The sequence below is a fragment of the Canis lupus genome, chromosome 12 (assembly GCF_048164855.1).
Source record: "Canis lupus baileyi chromosome 12, mCanLup2.hap1, whole genome shotgun sequence".
Taxonomy (NCBI): domain Eukaryota; kingdom Metazoa; phylum Chordata; class Mammalia; order Carnivora; family Canidae; genus Canis; species Canis lupus.
The window spans coordinates 28,148,972-28,168,652 of record NC_132849.1 but is presented as its reverse complement, the minus strand read 5'-3'; the positions used below and the strand labels follow the sequence as shown (position 1 = coordinate 28,168,652).

Below are 19,681 nucleotides of genomic sequence, written 5' to 3'. Positions count from 1 at the left end.
GGAACAAAAAACAAGCTGTCTAAAAAAACTTAGGAAAAGTGCTCCCTTCGGCAGCATATATACTAGAATTAGAACAATACAGAGAAGATTAGCATGGCCCCTGCGCAAGGATGACATGAAAATTCGTGAAGCATTCCATATTTTTGTACTTTCACAAATTAAAAAAAAAACTTAGGAAAAGATGGGGAATGAGATGTCCATTGAAAGTTTTGAAAAGTTTCTGAAAAATATAAGGCCACACATGGAAGGGGCTGTGTGCATGCCTGGGGAGACCTGAATTTCCCATCTTTTTTTTTTTTTTTTTTCTTTTCTTTTTAAGTTGGCCGCATGCCCAGCATGGAGCCCAGCGTGGGGCTTGAACTCACAACTCTGAGATCAAGACCTGAACTGAAAACAAGAGTCATATATACATAACCAACTGAGCCACCTAGGCACCCTGAATTCCCTCAGTTTTTACCTCTATATGACCAGGAGGATCTACACAAGACTCCCCGGCATGCTCAACACACACACCCATACACAGAGTCCCTTGCCAAAAACTGGGAGACTTATTGGTCCAAGTGTTTAAAGAAATCTGTTCAATAATTAGTTGACCACTAAAGTAATAGAGACTTCAGTGGTCACATGCATCAAAGAATAAAGGCTTTACAGTATGGTTTCAGAAAATAATAATCCTGGAGAGGATAGAGTATCTGGTTTTCAAAGTTGCCCCATCATATTAGATTTTTCCAATTTTCAACACAAACTATTGGACATGGAAAGAAAAAGGAAAGTATGGCATATGAAGGGAAAAGGCAATCAGTAGAAACCATCCTTGAGGAAGCCCAAGCATTCATCTTATTATGCAAAGACTTTTAATTCAGTCATTTAAAATGTTTAAGGAGGGCAGCCCGGGTGACTCAGCGGTTTAGCACCTGCCTTCTGCCCAGGGTGTGATCCTGGAGACCCGGGATCGAGTCCCACATCAGGCTCCCTGCATGGAGTCTGCTTCTCCCTCTGCCTGTGTCTCTGCCTCTCTCTCTGTGTCTCTCATGATTAAATAAACAAAATCTTAAAACAAAACTGATGAACCTGATTCAAGAAGATACAGAAAATCAGAACAGACCTAAAAATAGATTGAATTAATAATAAAAAAAATCTTTTCATAGGGAAAAGCCCAGGATCAAATAGATTCACTGATGAATTTTATGAAATGTTAAAAATGTAATGTATCCATAGAATGCATTCTTAGTCACGAAAGAAAAGAAGTACTGAAAGTTGCTCTAAAATGGATGAACCTTGAAAGCAGTAGAGCAATAGTGAGGATGATCAACCTTGCATTCTGAAGAGGAGACCTGGTAGTTAAAGAGGGATAAGGGATCAGTGAGTTGTTTTTGTTTTAACAGTTTTCCAGCAACTGTTTATGCTGATGGGAATGGTTGCTCCAGCAATAATCTCCTCATCCTCTTGCCTTCTAGAAGTCCTCGACTAGGGGAGAGGAAATGAAGAGTTTTCCTTAAAAGGAGCAGCGACATGAAGCGGGAGGCGCCACAACTTAGGTTACAGCTCCACACATCTTGGTAGGTTTAATGGTGTCAGCATAGGATCGAAACAGAAGATAACTTTTCAAAGTGTATAGGAAGAATGAAAACTACCAGCTGGGGGGCACCTGGGAGGCTCAGTGGTTGAGCGTCTGCCTTTGGCTCAGGTCTTGATCCCAGGGTCCTGGGATCGAGTCCCACATCTCCCTCTGCCTGTGTCTGCCCCTCTCACTGTGCCTCATGAGAGACAGAGAGAGAGAGAGGGAGAGGGAGAGGCAGAGACACAGGAGGAGGGAGAAGCAGGCTCCAGGCAGGGAGCCCAACGCGGGACTCGATCCCAGGCCCCCAGGGTCACGCCCTGGGCCAAAGGCAGGTGCTCAACCGCTGAGCCACCCGGGCGTCCCAAGAAAGGAAAAGCAAGAAAGAGAAAGCAAGAAACTCAACGTATCTTAAAGGCTGGAAGTCCCCTCGGATGTTCGGGCCTCCCACGCCCCTAGAACTCGGGTCTATCAGAGGTCAGCAGCTTGGCCAGGACAACCTCCTTCACCAACCAGTGAAGTCCTCCCGACCCAGAGTTGGGTGGAAGCCGTGGGTCTGGGGCCCAGCATCTGCTGTATTCCCCGAGCCCCGGTCAGCGTCAGGGGGGAACGGAAGGGAAGGAATCTCGGAACCGCCCTCTCCTCCTCTCCTCCGGGGATAACCAACTGAGCCAACAAACGCTGAGCGGATCCATCACACGCTGAACCGGACGTGGAGCTGCGTGAGGGCGGGGCTCCACCTGCCTTCCGGGAAGGGAGACGCGGGTGCGACTGCCGCGCTCTGGCTCCGTACGGTGTTAGCCCGGCCCATTCACTCCACGGTTTGGGATTCAAGTCGACCCTGTAAAACGGAGGGACCAAGATCCGGCGGAACCAGAGGAACTACATTTCCCAGCAGGCCGTGGGCCCCGAAGTGCCCGTCCTTCCGGCGGCGCGTGTGGAGCGGGCCTCGGCTCCCCGTGTGGTGCAGGCGGACGCATGGATGCCCCCGGCCGGTGGCAGAATCTGCCCAGCGGGCCTAGCCTAAAGCACTTGACTGACCCGTCTTACGGAATCCCGCAGGAGCAGCAAAAGCCAGCGTTGCAGGAACTGACACGGGCGCACGTCGAGTCCTTCAACTACGCGGTCCGCGAGGGGCTCAGCCACGCGGTGCAGGTGAGCGCGGGGTCCTCGCGGGCTCGTCGGCTCTGCGTTCTCCAGCGCCGCTGGGTCCTGCGCCTTCCGCGAGGAGGCGAAGCCCCGGGCGGGGCGGGAGGGGAGGCTGCGCGTGTTGCGCCCGGGGTCGGCGGGGTGGGGGTAGGATCAGGATCCAGGAGGCGGGGGAGGCGGGGGCGAGCGGGGCCTGGGCGGAGTGGGGCAGGGGTCCCGGAGAGATGCTGGGCGGTCACAGTGCACTCCTGGATCGCGCCAGGCTCCGCGCGGGGCCCGGGCGTGGAGTGGCGTGGACTAGGGGAATACTGGGTGAACCTGTGGCTGCGGGATTTCTCTGTGACTCGAACGGTGGTGTTTTGTAGGCCGGGTTTCAGCGGCGTGCGGTGAGAGTGAGGAAGTGCCCCGTGGTGGTGGGCTTCCCAGGCATTCACCACGCACAGACTTTCACATCCCTGGGAGATTTACTTCTCTGAAACTTACCTGAAGAGGTTCTCTCTTCCTCTCTCTCTCTCTCTCTCCCTCTCTCTCTCTCTCTCTCTTTTTTAATTTTATTTATTTATTCATGAGACACACACACACACAGAGGCAGAGACACAGGCAAAGGGAGAAGCAGGCTCCATGCAGGGAGCCCGATGTGGGACTCGCTCCTGGGAGTCCAGGAACACGCCCTGGGCTGAAGGCAGATGCTCAACCGCTGAGCCCCCCAGGCGTCCCTCGTGATACATTGTTTCTATCTATGTATGTATGTATGTTCAATTTGCCAACATATAGAATAACACCCAGTGCTCATCCCGTCAAGTGCCCCCCTCAGTGCCCGTCACCCAGTCACCCCCACCCCCTGTCCACCTCCCTTTCTACCACCCCTTGTTCGTTTGCCAGGGTTAGGAGTCTCTCATGATACATTGTTTCCATTGAAGTGCATGCAGAAAGTGTAGTCACATGGATCAAGGTGCTGCACCCTAGCTGGTACCATAATACTCTGTGAAAATATTGTTACATAAAACACAGTCAAGTAAATGACTACCATTTATAAAGTCAAGGGAAGAGTAGCATTTGTCATTTTTGTTTATTTAGAGTTTTGCCCAATTCGGAGGGGGGAGGGTGGATTCCTTCATTCTGTGAGTCCAAATTGATGCCTCACAGGCGGCTTTTCAGAATTACGGTCAATTCTCATTATTCAGGAATTCATGTTTGTGAATTGCCTACTGGCTAAAATTTATTTGTAACCCCCAAATCAATACTCAGCAACATGTGCAGAATGGTGAAAAATTTGAATTGCCCAATGTGCATGGTCCCAACTGAAGTCCAAGAAGGTGATGCTCTGCTTTCCTGTTTCAAGCTCTCATACTAATAAGTATCCTTTTTGAAGTCTGTCCAGTTTTTCTTGTTCTGGTGCTTTTTGTTGGTGATTTAACTGTTTAACATTGCTCTCAAGCACAGTGCTAAAGTGCTGTCTAGTGTTCTAAATGTAGAAAGGCTGTGATGTACCCCTTAAGAGAAAATTTGTGTGAGATAACCTTTGTTCAGTCATGAGTTAGTGCTGTTGGTTCTGAGTTCAGTGTTAATGAATCAACAATATGAATTAAATAAAGTGTCCTTCAAACAGGGTTATGTACTGATCAGTTGACAAAGTGTGATCAGAGACTCACAGGAACCTAACTTTGTATTTCCCCTAAGAACAGTGGTTCAGTATTCACTAATTCAGTGTTCATGACTCCTTTATAGACCGTAACCGTCTCAAGTAATGTGATTGTTTTGAGATATAGATAGTGCAGCTGTGGCTTGAGAAAGTGAATCTTCTCCCTTTTAGAAATTAATGCTTCATCCTTAAATAGGGTATAGATTAAAAAAATTTTATAGAATATTAAACTTATAACAATGACAGCTTTAGATAAAATTTTAAAATTTAGAAAAGGTCAATTGAACTGACAAGAGGGGGAGAACCTTCTTTATATTCTTGGCACCATTTCTGGCATTCTTGTTCTAACGCTAAGGCTAGGAGGTTGTTCATAGTTAACCTGTAGGGGAGCTCAGTGATGCCCCTTCCTCTGAATAGAGCTTCCCCCAGGGAGTAGGGCAGAGAAGAAATGGTTAGGAATGGGAAGAATCACCAGGGCCACTACCCACATGGCTCTGGCTGCAGTGCGAAGCCACTGTGGAATGAAATGTACAAATATCAAAGAATGGCATTAGAGTGTCTGCTCCTAAATCGGGAGGATGTTTCCGTATGCTTGCCTGTTAGCAGCAGTCCCATTTGTCTTGCTATGTTCTTAGCAGACACCAGGTATAATAGAGAAGGCAGGCACTTTGAACAGCTTTGTTCTAGACACAACTGTACTCCAGAGCCTACCACGAATTTGACGTGCATTAGACACTTATAATCTGAATTAGCGTGCTAGAGTTTTAGGGACTTAGGGGATGAGTAGAATAGATGTAGCTTTAACCATCTTCTTAGATATGTCACATTTAGCATTATGGGCATCAGTGCTTGTAGAACGTGTGGGGTTTGGAAGACTCTTAGAGAAATGAGCCTTAGAAATGCAAGCAGTTGATAGTGTGAATTGTCTTTCAGGCTATACCTCCCTTTGAATTTGCTTTCAAAGATGAGCGGATCTCTCTTACTATTGTGGATGCTGTCATCAGTCCACCCATGGTTCCAAAAGGGAACATCTGCAAAGAGCTCAACATTTATCCAGCAGAATGCCGGGGCCGGAGGAGTACCTACCGTGGCAAGTTGACAGTGAGTACATGTGACAGTGCGTGACTCTCAGACTGTACATTTTTGAGAAAAAGGCTGATGCCTAATAAAATTTATACCAGATTTCTGCTTTCTTAGTACTGCCATCTAAGAGACCCTGTCTTGTATATCTGAAGCATAAAATCATTCACTTTATGGTTTTCTTCCTTATTCTTTTAAAATTCTTGTTCTTATAGATCCAGGTAATTTCTTTCCATTAATTTTTTTTTTCCCTCTCTCTCTCATTTTTATTTAGGCTGACATCAGCTGGGCAGTGAATGGAATCTCAAAAGGAATCATTAAACAGTTTCTTGGTTACATTCCCATCATGGTGAAGTCTAAGCTCTGCAACTTACACAGTCTTCCCCCCAAAGCCCTCATTGAGCACCATGAAGAAGTAGAGGTAACTTATAGCCAGTATGCTTCAAGGCCAGGTGATGATAGAAAAGGCTTGGGTTGGGAGTGAGAAGATAACGACACTTGTCAGTTGGAGTCAGTTTTCCTTTCTGTGCTTCAATTTCTGGTTAGGTAAATGGGTCTTACTACCATGTGTGCATCCTGTGTAGGGCTCAGAATGAGTCTCAACAAGGGAGTGTATAAAAAGTGGCCACACAATTAGAGAACATTATTATGGAGAAAGAATTGATTTTTCCCGAATTTTCTGTAAAATACACATTTAGAGATGTCTGCTTTACCAGCATTAAGATTCTGTGAACATACTAAATGCTTCCCATACCTTCCCTTCAGCATCTTTTTCAGCTGCATTATGTGGTTTTGCAGTATTGAGTTGAAGTGATCACGGAGAGAGACTGTGTTACGTCTCGGGATGAGGGTTATGGTGTCAGATGGGTTTGACACCAAACTGCTCTACTTGCCAGTTACATGGTTTGGGGCATGTTCCATCTTTCTGAGCCTAAGTTTCCTCTGTGGGGCATAACAACTGTGCCACTCGTTATTATGAGGATTAAATGGAATGGTGACATAGAACTTATACCTGCTTCATAGTGGGCAATCAGTGTGTAGTAGCATTTTATTTATTACAGAAGTGTGATACTAGAGGTATTAAGAATATTTTCCTCTTTAGCTCATCTGAATTTCTGGTTTCCAAAGTTTTTACACAAAGGTTTTAAACTTATTTAGAAAACCTTATTTGCCTGGAAGGAAAATGGCTATTGTTTTCATGTCTTTAGAGTAAAGTTTTTTTGGTTTTGTTTTGTTTTTTAAATATCATTTGAAGATGGGGCACCTGGGTATCTTAGTTAAACATCTGCCTTCAGCTCAGGTCATGACCCCAGGGTTGTGGGATCAAGCCTCTCATCAGGCTCCCTGCTTGGGAGGGAGTCAGCTTCTCCCTCTGTCTCCCCTCTCTGCTCTTGCTCGCTCTCTCTTGCTCTTGTCTCATAAATAAATAAATAGATAGATAAATAAGTAAAATCTTTAAATAAATATCATTTGAAGACAAATCATTTTAGGGGACAAAAGGGCAAGTTAGGTCAAGTTTGTCCAGTGGAAGAGAGTACCCTGATTTTCTTCCATACTTTTCTCCCAGGTCCCTGGAACCTTTCTAATGCACTGAAAAAGACTGTTAATTCACAAACTGATAGTTTCCAGATAGTTTCCAAGGGATCCATAGACCCTTTTGCCTCTGTGCCTCTTTTGCACCTTGCACTGCATCTGACAGTTAGCTTCATGTTTACAATGAATGTTTCTTTGTTTAACAAATTATAATTCATATCTTTGGCAGGAAATGGGAGGCTATTTTATAATTAATGGCATTGAAAAAGTCATCCGAATGTTGATTATGCCTCGGAGGAATTTCCCCATTGCAATGATAAGACCAAAATGGAAAACCAGAGGGCCTGGCTATACTCAGTATGGTAAGTTGTAGTGATCTTTGGAATGTTCTCTTAGAAAAGTTTTGTTTTTCTAGTAAGCATTTCTGTGTTAAGATTTTATAGTGGGGGGTGCCTGGGTGGTTCAGTCAGTTAAGCACCTATCTTCAGCTCAGATCATGATCCTAGGGTTCTGGGATCCAGTGCTGTGTTGGGCTCCCCGCTCAGCAGGGACTCTGCTTTTGGCACTCCCCCTGCCTGTGTGCATGCATTTGCGCGCTCTTTCTCTGTCAAATAAATTAATAAATTTTAAAATTTGTTTACGTGAGAGAGCACAAGCAGGAGAGAGAAAAGCAGACTCTGCTGAGCTGGAAACCTGATGTGGGGCTTGATCCCAGGACCTTAAGATCATGACTGAGCCAAAGGCAGCTTAACCAGCTTAACCAGTTGAGCCACCTAGGTGCCAAATAAAATCTTTCCCAAAAAAGGGGGTGGGGGGGTGGGGGCGCCCAGGTGGCTCAGCAGTTTAGCACTGCCTTCAGCCCAGGGTGTGAACCTGGAGACCCGGGATCAAGTCCCACGTCGGGTTCCCTGCATGGAGCCTGCTTCTTCCTGTGCCTGTGCCTGTCTCTCTCTCTCTCTCTCTCTCTCTCTCTCTCTGTCTCTCACGAATAAATAAATAAAATCTTAAAAAAAAAAAAAAAGGATTTTATAGTGGGAAACCCTTTCTATTATGTATCATTTTGTTCACATTGAAAGAACACGTATATTTATGATACTACATATGAAGATGAAGGTTGGCCTGACTGAGAGGTAGGTTTGGGCCTCAAAAGTCTTCTGGTGCAGACTACCATGGCATTCTTCTTGGGGTCCTTGGCTGACAGACACCTGACCTCTGAGCACTCTCTGTGACAGTGCCTGGCTTCATAAGACTTTGCATTATTGGGCAACCTTACAATTCAATAATTTATTCTAATCTAAAAATCAGCCTTAAAGATAGACATACATACTGTATCTAGAATAATAGCATCTCAGCAAGTCCAAATGCCTAGTCATTTATTCTTTTGCATCACTGATGCAGAGTGCCTTAGCAATCTTTGTTTAAAGCTGAAACAAACTTAAAATCTAAAATTTTCTTTTTCTCATTTGAACTCTTAGATTATACCATCATCTCCTGACCAGATTCCACAGGGTATGGGGGATATAAAATGCTATATGATCAGATTCTGCAGGATGCTAGCGATATAATGTGTTGTAAGACATGGACCCTGCCCTCTAAGGAAACTTTGAAGTTTGAATCTGTAGCTTCAGTTACTTTGAGTGGTTTTCAACCCAGGGAGATGGTGCACTGTTGGGGACATTTGGCAAGGTTTGGAGACATTTTTGGTTGCCAGTCTTAGCTAACCTTGGTGATTTGGCTTTATTTTTAAGAGAGTAAAGGGACGCCTGGGTGGCTCAGTGGTTGAGCATCTGCCTTTGGCTCAGGGTGTAGTCCTGGAGTTCCAGGATTGAGTCCTGCATTAGACTCCTTGCATGGAGCCTGCTTCTCGCTCTGTGTGTCTGACTTTCTCTTTCTGTGTTTCTCATGAATAAATAAATAAAATCTTAAAAAAAAAAAGTAAAAGTAATTCAGAAAAAAAAAGATGATCGAAGCAGTTACGGTATCACTGAGTTTTTTACTTTTTGCTTTGTTTCAACAGGAGTCTCCATGCACTGTGTGAGGGAGGAACATTCTGCTGTCAACATGAACCTTCACTACTTGGAAAATGGCACGGTCATGTTGAACTTTATTTATCGGAAAGAACTCTTTTTTCTTCCTTTGGGATTTGCACTTAAGGTGTGACATAGTGAATATATTTCTTTTGCTATGAAGAGCTTCACTGGAAGTCACATTTGGGGCAGAATGAATATGTTCTCCACAGCGGAGTTCATGCTGTAACAGCTTTGCACTGCTCCATAACAAATTATCCAAAGTTCACTGGCCTAAAGAATCAGTCAACATTTCCCTCTCAGTATTTCTGTGGTCAGAAATTTGGAAGTGGCTGGGGTCAGGGACACTTCTGCCTCAAGGTCTCAGGAGGTTGCAGTAAGATGTCAGAGTGGCTGCAGTCATTTAGAAGGCTTGACCAGCAGCCAGAGAATCCACTCCCAAAGTGCTCACTCTTGGCTGGCAAGTCAGTACAGTCTCTTGGCAGGAAGGCTCAGTTCCATTCTGCATGGGCCTCTCCATAGGCTGCTTGAGGCAGCTCTCTTCCCTGAGAGGGTTAGCCAAAAGAGCAAGGCTGACCTGGTCCTTGTTATGACCTGTCCTTGAAAGTCACACATCCACTTCTTCAGCACATGGTCTTGGTCACATGGGCCCATGCTGACTTAGTATGGGAGGAGGCTATATAAGGCTGTGAATACCGGAAGGCAAGGATCATTGGGGCCATCTTGCTATCTTCTTGACATACAAGCCCTGCTTTATTTTGGGGAATTCATTTCGATTCACCAATAGTGGAGTAGTTATTTTTCTTGGATATTAGAAAAATTGAGAATAGTTATCTAACGAGTGAAATCGTTTAGTTACTACCAATTAAAAAGAAAACCTTTTTTTTTTTTTCTGTTCTAGGCACTTGTCAGTTTCTCCGATTATCAGATTTTTCAGGAGCTCATCAAAGGCAAAGAGGAGGACTCTTTCTTTAGAAACTCAGTTTCTCAGATGTTAAGGATCGTAATGGAAGAGGGTTGTTCCACACAAAAACAGGTCCTTAACTATCTAGGTGAACGCTTCAGAGTAAAGCTCAGTCTCCCTGACTGGTATCCAAATGAACAAGCTGCAGAATTTCTGTTTAAGTATGTGTGCTTTTGCTTAAACTGTTTTTTGTGGGGTGGAAGGTGTCAGTGGTAGTTTATATTGATTGTTGTTAGGGCTGGTGAGTCATCTGGGACTCAGAATGGACCTGTGGGTAGGATTCTGGTCTAAGGAAGTGGGGGCTAGCTCTGTTTCTGTGGCCATCCTCACCTTTCTTTTTGTGGTACTTTCATTTTATTTTATTGTACTTTTACACTTTTATTTTGAAACGACTTCAAACTTCCAGAATTGCTGCAAAAATGGTACAGTGGATCTGCCAAAAAAAAATGGTACAGTGGACCCTTACATTCACTAGTTATCTTTTTTACTACATTCACTTTCTTAATTTCTTTGCATGTAGATAAATGTTTTTCTTTCTGCAGCATTTTAAAGTTTTGGGCATCATGTCCCTTTATTTCCCCAAGGCAAGGACTCTGTTATGTAACCACCATATAGTTACTAGTGCCATCCAGTAGGCAGCCACAAGTCCCATACTGAGAACTTGAATGGCCAGTGCAACTGAGAAGCTGAATTCTTAATTTTATTTAATTTTAATTAATGTAAATTAAAATGGCTACATGTTGCTTGTCATGCCGTATTGTCCAGCAGAGCCCTAGATTTTGTGACTACGTACAGTCCTTTTGCTAATGTTGCCAGTAAAGATGAAAATGGTTTTTTGAAAATGAGTAAATAGGAATAAGTAAATAGGAATTGGGAACTTTGATTAGTACTAGTGGCAACTGAATTGTTTTAAGCTTTACTTTTTGTTTTGACAGCCAGTGCATCTGTATCCACTTGAAATCCAATACTGAGAAGTTTTATATGCTTTGTCTCATGACACGGAAACTCTTTGCTTTAGCCAAAGGAGAGTGCATGGAAGACAATCCTGATAGTTTAGTGAACCAAGAAGTCCTCACACCTGGTCAACTCTTCCTTATGTTTCTGAAGGTAAACACCTGCTGCTTTCACCGTGGGTAGTGGTCCTGCTTGCAGAATGGTGAGACAATTTCCAGCAGTAGTGTTTCCTACGTATTTATGATTTGTAGGTGTGGCATTTTACATAGTCTTGCCTTTTCTTTTTCTTTTTTTTTTTTTTTTAGTCTTGCCCTTTCTTTTTGTTTGTTTAGCAGTAAGGGAGTTAATCAAAGATCTTAGTTTATATCAAATTCAGAAATTTCTTTAATGCTTCTTAGAGGCTGAGTAAAGACAACATCAAACGTTGGTCATAACATTAATGGTAACATGTTACTGACCTAACGTATGTGATCTCCTTACTTTTGTACCAGCTTTGTTTTAAGCTTCCGAGCCTCTGAATTTGGGACATAATAATCTTCAGGAAGGTACAGGACATTGACATAATCTGAATTACAGGCTTCGTTAGCTATTTCACAGAGTGTTGCAGCAGAGATTGAAGTGTCCTGTGATTTCTGTGCTTGGTTCTGAGGGTTTCTTATTGGGCGGGGGGTGGGGGTGGGGAGCTAGAGATACTACAGAGCTGCCCTTTCTAAGAGCAGATTGGGTGGACGCTGTTCATCATCTTCTGTGGGGTCTCCCCTCCCTGCTCAGCTTTATACGCCTAAACCTTTCACTGGAAAGGCTGGTGAACCTTATAGATGGCTTCTGAGAGGCCTCTCTCACTTCTCTAGCACTGTTGTGTGTAGGCCTTACATAGAACAAGTCCCAGTCATTCAAATTGCTTTTCTAAATCTAAAAGGTGCTAGAACACACACACACAAAAAAAAACACGAATTGGCAGGACAACCTGACCTGCCCTGACATGATGCTATTTATAATTTTTATTGATTCTACTTAGTGTGACAGTTTGTGTGTTTCACTGTAGAAATGTGTTTGATTACAAGCCAGTGCCTCAGTCTTCATAATACATGTTGGGTTTATGCACCTGCTACCTTTCTAAACTCTGGGGAATTCTTAATACTGAAATACATTTGGCCTAAGCAATCCTCTAATGCCCTGCTTCATGAAGAAAAGTTTGTTGTGAGGATTAAATAAATATGCAAAGTACCATTTTACAGTATGCATCCAAGAACTACTAGCTGCTTGCCCTTGCAGGTTAACAACAAAGTGGCAGTAGGCAGAGAGAGTAAGCTCCTCATTCTTCCCACCGCCTCCTGTCTTGGGTTACAGAACTGCTTCCGGTATCTCTGACCCTCAGTTCTGTGGCTTTCTTTTTCTCTTCTCTTCTCTTCTCTTCTCTTCTCTTCTCTTCTCTTCTCTTCTCTTCTCTTCTCTTTTCTTCTCTTCCCTTCCCTCCCCTCCCCTCCCCTCCCTTCCCCTCCCCTCCCCTTCCCTTTTCCATTTTGTTTTAGATTTATAGGAGAAGAAAACATCAGTCTTTCCTATGATCTTGTCAACTATCTTGTATGTTGGGTGTCATTTGAGATACTGAGCTCTTCCTAGTTGATTTTATTGTTAGGACAGCGGGCTGCTGCTGCTTGGTCTCAAAGCTTTGTTGCCTGTCTCCGGTAGAAGCTGTTTTGACTGCTTGATTAAGAGCATTTTAATGAAAAACTTTTCTAAAACCAAAGCAAACCGTTTTGATTCTTTCCATTTGTGTCAATAATCTTGATAGGAGCAACTTTGCCCCACTCCAAGGGATATTTGACGATGCTTGGAGACATTTTCGGTTGTCACAGCTTGGGGGGATGCTTTTGGCATCCAGTGGTTAAGGGCCAGGGATGCTGCTAGACATCCTACATGCATGCAGGGTGCCTCTGCACAAAGAACTATTCCAGCCAAAATGTTGATAGTGCCAAGGTTGAGAAACTGATCTACAGGAATTTGTAGCTTCTGTCTTAAGAATGCCTAACCTAAGGGCAGCCTGGGTGGCTCAGTGGTTTAGTGCCACCTTCAGCCCAGGGCATGATCCTGGAGTCCCAGGATTGAGTCCCATGTCAGGCTCCCTGCATGGAGCCTGCTTCTCCCTCTTCCTAGGTCTCTGTCTCCTTTTCTGTCTGTCTCATGAATAAATAAATAAAATCTTTAAAAAAAAAAAAAAGCCTAACCTATAATAGTGCATCGAAAGGCTGGTTTTCAGGGTTATAGGCCACATGTTTTCCATGTCAAATGTATACGTTGTGGGCCTTTGTTGTGGGTATATAGATTACGTAGGAGTAAATACAAAAAGCAAATAATCTGAATATAATAGTTTAAATTTTATTTCAGGAAAAAATGGAATCTTGGTTAGTGTCTATTAAAATAGCTCTAGATAAGAGGTCTCAGAAGACAAATGTGTCCATAAACACTGAAAATTTGATGAGGATTTTTAATCTGGGAACAGACCTTACAAAACCATTTGAATATCTTCTTGCTACTGGGAATCTGCGTTCTAAAACAGGTAAAATAAAACAGATTGGCTTCATTTTAAGTTAAATCTTAATTGCTCAGTATTGGTTCTCTTTAAAAGTGAACTTGTCTCTTCGATTTCACGTTGTAAATTTGACAAGTGTGTGTCAGCCTGAAAGGCTTGAGATGAGGCATCCGTAGAGCTTAAATCCATTTCTCATCGTCACATGCATCTCTGTGCCTCCTTCCATAGTACTAACGACAGTGTAATCTGTGAGTGACAGTTACCAGGACAGGCAGTTTGGAAGGGTTGTAGATACATGCCCGTCCCTAAACTAGGTGCATCAGCCAGGCCTGAAAAACTTAAGTGGTCTTTGAGAGCCCAGATATCTGCTGGGGTTTTTTTTGTTTTTTTTTTTAAAGATTTTATTTATTTATTCATGAGAGACACAGAGAGGCAGAGGGAGAAGCAGGCTCCATGCAGGGAGTCCGATGTGGGACTTGATCCTGGGTCTCCAGGATCAGGCCCTGGGCCAAAGTTCTGAGCCACCAGGGCTGCCCTCTGCTGTTTTTTTTAAACAGATGGTCCCGATACAGATTTTTTTTAGGACTAATAGCTTCTTACATACTCTCCAGTTCCTTCTGATGCATCCCATTTAGTTGCTCGCTGTTTCATGTTCCTTTAATGTTTCCCACAAAGGAGGTAGTAGTAGAGGGGAGAGGGAACCCATGGGGCTTATATAATTTGGGAAATCAAGATTTTGACTGCCTTTTTACTACTAATTTTGTAAACTCTTCCCACTCATCAGAGCTAATAAACTTTATGGTAACTCCGTGGTTTTTAGTGTGCTCTGAGTTTTCTGTCCCCAGAGCCGCAAATTAGAATAGACTTTGTTTTTTAAATTGAACCTGTATTTGAATGATTTTTGTTTTATTAAGGTCTTGGCTTCCTGCAAGATTCTGGACTTTGTGTTGTGGCTGATAAGCTGAACTTCATACGCTATCTCTCCCATTTCCGCTGTGTGCACAGAGGGGCTGATTTTGCCAAGATGAGGACCACCACAGTACGCAGGCTGCTGCCAGAGTCCTGGGGTTTCCTTTGTCCTGTGCACACCCCAGATGGGGAGCCCTGTGGCCTGATGAACCACTTGACCGCTGTGTGCGAGGTTGTCACACAATGTGTGTATACGGCATCTGTTCCCACTTTGCTCTGCAGCTTGGGTATGTTGTGTAAGGTTTGAAACAGTCTTATTTGGGTATGTGGGTTTTAACAGGTACAGACTATTAAGTTAGGCTTTTTGAGGTGCTGAGCAGAGAATTCCTGCAAGAATTGTTTCCTCTTCTACATAGCAGTTGGGCTGGTTCCTTGGCTTTTCTGTAGGTCGGGTGCATTTTTTGAAAATAAGTGAAAGAGAAATTAAATGTTGTAGTTTTGCTCTTTCACATTCTCTCCCTCAAAAGACGTCATAGCATTTGAAATAAAGCAGCATTCAGCATTTAATATTGGAAAAAGCATTTTGAGTCGCTCTCCCTGCATCTGGTGGCTTAACTCCTGGACCTCTAAGTAGGAAAGAAGGTCCTTTTGCAGGAAAACAGTTAAAAAGGTGTTGTTAGTCTGTACCCTGGTGTTAATCAGAGACACAGCCTTTGTTCCTGGGGACTTCTAGCCACTCTCTCTGCTTTGGCTGAATGTCCTGGAATGACCACAAAAGCACTAGTTTTAATGCTGCGGTTACAAATACATTTTAGCAAATAGGGCAAATTCACAGGTGTGGAATCCACAAATAATGAGGATTAAATGTAGTTAGTTAGGTTTTGGGGGAAGAGTTAATCTGTTTGTCAAAATGTAGAAGGTATGCAGTGGAAAGCCTCTCTTAGATCCCTGGCCCCCAGCTGCTCTCCCCTCAGATGGACAGAGTCATTCATTTCTTGTGTGTCCTTGTTGAAATGATTTAGAAACACTCAAGCGATACAAAAATGTTCTGGTGTAGAGACAAGATAACTAGATGTCTAAAATGATGAAGTGGCTGTTGAGCCCACCTGGAGGGAGTTTTTAATGTAAGAAAGTGTTCAGATGTGAACCTTCTGTTTGTTCCCTTCCACCAGGGGTCACTCCAGTTGATGGAGCTCCACATCGACCCTACAGCGAGTGCTACCCTGTCCTGCTAGATGGCGTCATGGTTGGCTGGGTGGATAAGGAGCTTGCTCCTAGCATTGCAGAGTCTCTCCGACATTTTAAGGTTGAGTCTTTGTGAATTGTTCTATCCCTTCATCTTAAGTCGTCAGTCCTTTTCTGGTTGTTGAGATAGCCCCAGGGCCGTCTAGAGTGGTCAGGGGGTCTGGAGGCCAGAAGCTAATTCCCTAAGTGCCTGCACATTCCCCAGAATTGCAGAATCTTGTCTTGGGCTGACCTCAGAAGTCGGACTCTGGGGCAAATGCTTTGACCTGCATGCATTTTTTTTTTTTTTTTTTTTTTTTTTTTTTTTGGTAGTTTCACCGAGGCCCTAGTCTAAGAAATCTAAGAAATCTTAACTTTTTTTGTTTTGAAAATACTAATGGTGGGGTCCCTGGGTGGCTCAGTGGTTGAGTGTCTACCTTTGGCTCAGGTCATGATCCTGGGGTCCTAGGATCGAGTTTCTGTATCGGGCTCCCCGCATGGAGCCTGCTTCTCCCTCTGCCTATATTTCTGCCTCTTTCTGTGTGTCTCTCGTGAATAAATAAATAAAATCTTAAAAATAAATAAATTTACATAACAGAATTTACCATCATAACCATGTTTAAGAGGTTTTCTACTTCTAATGAGGTCTGTTTGGGTAGCCTGTATTTTACCCATTTTATTTTGATTTCTTGGAGTTGTACAGAGTATACTTATAATTTTAAATTTTAGTTTCAGTAGTTTTTTTGCTGTTGTCATTTCTTACTCAGTACATTTGTCTGCCCCCCCCCACTCCTTTTTTTCTTGACTAAGTTAAACAAGGGGGATTTGTTGGTTTGTTTTTTTTTTTAAAGTACCAAGAATTTTGATTTGTTGCTTTGAGCCTTTTTCGGTACTGTACCTCATTAAGTTCAGGTTTTATCTTTGTTAACTTGTGGGGGTTTTACGTATGTGTGTTCTGTTTGTTTGGGTTTTTTTTAGCTTTTATGTTAAGAATTTAATCCATCTGTTTTTGTTGATGACTTGTTTAGCTGTGAATCCCCAGAAGTTCTGATATATAGGTCTTGTTATTTTTTTTTCACATTTTTGTAATGTGTGTTTATATTTTACCCTGGAGTTGGTTAGTAGAAGTTTTGTTGTTTTGTTTTTTAATTTCCAGGTAGAAGAGCCTTTTCATTGAGTACAGTTTAAAATAAAACCAGTAATATACTACATTCTAGACATCAGAGGACAAAGTTTTACTTATGCATCCACGTGCACCTTCTTGGTTTACCTTTCCTCTAGGCTCCCCTTTACCAGTTTGCCACATAGTGAGGTACCACCCACCCCCCAGAAAGTAGGGCTTTGGCCAATTCTGGATATGAGGTGAGTAGCATTCTGTGTGGTGATGAGACTGGAAGGGCACAAAGTTATTACTGGCATAACTGATTTAAATTTTTTCTTTAAGATTTTATTTATTTATTTATTTATTTTTTTTTTTTTTTTTTTTTTTTTTTTAGTCTTTTTTTTCAATTTTCACTTATTTATGATAGAGAGAGAGAGAGGCAGAGACATAGGCAGAGGGAGAAGCAGGCTCCATGCACCGAGAGCCCGACGTGGGATTTGATCCCGGGTCTCCAGGATCGCGCCCTGGGCCAAAGGCAGGCGCCAAACCGCTGCGCCACCCAGGGATCCCAAGATTTTATTTTTTTATTCACGAGAGAGGCAGAGACAGGGAAAGCAGGCTCCATGCAAGGAGCCTGATATGGGACTCGATTCCAGGACCTCCGGGATCACGGTCTGAGCTGAACGCAAATGATCAACCACTGAGCCACCCAGGTGTCCCACTAATTTAATTTCTTGATGCTGCTTTTTATATTTGGCCTCCTTTCCCATTCTACCCACCTCCTAGGTGACAGGAGGATAAATTTGAAACACATCACTTCTTCTTAATTGAACTCTGTTGAAAACAGGTATTAAAAGAAAAAAGAATTCCTCCCTGGATGGAAGTGGCCCTTATCCCTATGACAGGAAAACCAAGTTTATACCCAGGATTGTTCCTGTTTACCACTCCTTGTAGATTGGTACGGCCTGTGCAGAACTTGGAATTAGGCAAAGAAGAACTAATTGGAACTATGGAACAGGTATGTAGAACATTGTGATTGGTGCCTGTATATGCTCCTGTTACAGTACACAACTTTCGGAGACTTAATAACCACTCTTTTTTAAAAGTGTTATCGGGGTACCTGGGTGGCTCAGTCAGTTAAGTGTCCAACTCTTGATTTCTGCTCAGGTCATGATCTCAGGGTCATGGGATCGAACCCTAAGTCGGGCTCTGCACTCAGCAGGAAGTCTGCTTCACATTCTCTCTTTCCCTCTGTCCCTCTGCCTGCTTGCATGAGCACCTGTTTCTCTCTCTCAAAACAACAACAACAACAAAAAAAAAAACCAGAAAACTTCTTTTTATAAAGAAAGTGTTGTTGTTCTTTAATAACAATTGGGCATTTGAAAAAAATCAGAATTTACTTTCTGCCTCCTACCAGAACAAAGCAGTTTTCACATGTTCCTTCACTGTGCTTACATATCGAGAAAGAGAGTTGGTGGTCACATTACCTGCCTTCTCATCCCGCCCAGCTCCTTTGCACCTGACTCTGAGTCAGGTGGTGAGGTGGGAACATTCCATTAGACTTAATATTTGCCTACATCTTTGCAGTTGCAAAACTGTGGGCTTTGTGCTACCTCAAAATGTCTGTCTTCCTGTCCTTCACAGTTGGACCAGGGTAGATTTAGAATGAAATGCATCAGGCAAACAGTATTTCTGACTGGAAGCTTCTCCGTGCTTCCCAGTGGATCCCATCAGTGTTCATGATATGGAGTGGGAACGTTTGCATTCACATCTTTGAGTCCTAAACTCAGAGAGAGGATGAGTTCATATGTTAGCAGTGAGTTATTCTGTGCCTTGAACTTCCTCACCCTTCCTCTCTTCCAGATCTTCATGAACATTGCCATCTTTGAGGATGAGGTTTTGGCTGGAGTTACCACTCACCAGGAGCTCTTCCCTCACAGCCTGCTGAGTGTGATTGCCAACTTCATCCCCTTCTCCGATCACAACCAGAGTCCCCGAAATATGTATCAGTGCCAGATGGGTAAGATGGAGTGGAGGGTGGTGGGATTCACACAGAAGAAAAGTGCTTATAACTTTTTTATTTTGAAATAATTTCAAATTCAGAGAAATGTTGTGGGCATGGTACAAAGAACTTCTGTAAGCCCTTTATGTAGATTCTGTTAACATGTGCACTGTTTTCCATTTGGAGGTAAATTGCAGACACGATGCCCCTTTATCCCTAAATATTTCATTGTGTATTTCCTAACAGCAAGGATGTCTCCTTACATATAACAAGGGCAAATATTAACATCAGGAAATTGATGTTAATGACATTGATATTGATGTCATTATACTGTTCTATAGTCCTTACTCTGATTTTGATTGATCATCCCCAAAATATGGTTTATGGCAAATTTTTTTCTGTGTAGCACCTAGTCCAGGATCACGCAGTGTATTAGGTGACACATCTCTTTAGTCATTTAATTCTTTTTTTTTTTTTTTTAAGATTTTATTTATTTATTTGACAGAGAACAAGCAGGAGGAGCAGCAGGGAGAGGGAGGAGCAGGTTCCCCCCTGAGCAGGGAGCCTGATGGGGGCTCCATCCCAAAGCTCCAGGATCATGACCTGAGCTGAAGGCAGTCATCTAGACACTCTCTCCTTAGTCTTTTATTTTTATTTTATTATATTTTTTTAAAGATTTATTTATTTATTTATGATAGAGAGAGGCAGAGACACACACAGGCAGAGGGAGGAGCAGGCTCCATGGTGGGAGCCCGACGCAAGACTCGATTCCGGGACTCCAGGATTGCGCCCTGGGCCAAAGGCAGGCGCCAAACCGCTGAGCCACCCAGGGATCCTCTCTTAGTCTTTTAAATTAGATCCTTAGCCTTTGTCATTTTTGATTTTAACATTGTTTAACAAAAATATAGTTTATTTTGTAGAATGTTTATTGATTTGGTTTGTCTGAGATCTTGTAATTTGATTTTTGAAGAACACAAGCCCTTGTAGTCACCCACATCTTATCA

The 19,681-nt window shown here is 43.1% G+C and overlaps 1 protein-coding gene and 1 non-coding gene across 2 annotated transcripts in view; both read left to right on the top strand.

Annotated features, from left to right (window-relative positions):
• Window positions 1-38: 38 nt before the first annotated feature.
• LOC140602052 (U6 spliceosomal RNA) lies at window positions 39-145 on the top strand. Its single transcript, XR_012005091.1, has one exon. It is a non-coding gene; the product is annotated as a U6 spliceosomal RNA (small nuclear RNA).
• Window positions 146-2,466: 2,321 nt separating this feature from the next.
• Window positions 2,467-19,681, top strand: part of POLR1B (RNA polymerase I subunit B) — a 24,884-nt gene continuing 7,669 nt past the window's right edge. The window contains exons 1-12 of the mRNA XM_072770210.1: window positions 2,467-2,713; window positions 5,283-5,450; window positions 5,704-5,850; window positions 7,192-7,324; window positions 8,980-9,116; window positions 9,891-10,114; window positions 10,889-11,060; window positions 13,296-13,467; window positions 14,355-14,636; window positions 15,522-15,655; window positions 17,523-17,693; window positions 18,539-18,695. Of these exons, the coding sequence (XP_072626311.1) occupies window positions 2,537-2,713; window positions 5,283-5,450; window positions 5,704-5,850; window positions 7,192-7,324; window positions 8,980-9,116; window positions 9,891-10,114; window positions 10,889-11,060; window positions 13,296-13,467; window positions 14,355-14,636; window positions 15,522-15,655; window positions 17,523-17,693; window positions 18,539-18,695 (2,074 nt within the window). The 5' untranslated portion in view covers window positions 2,467-2,536. The remainder of the gene's footprint in view (window positions 2,714-5,282; window positions 5,451-5,703; window positions 5,851-7,191; window positions 7,325-8,979; window positions 9,117-9,890; window positions 10,115-10,888; window positions 11,061-13,295; window positions 13,468-14,354; window positions 14,637-15,521; window positions 15,656-17,522; window positions 17,694-18,538; window positions 18,696-19,681) is intronic.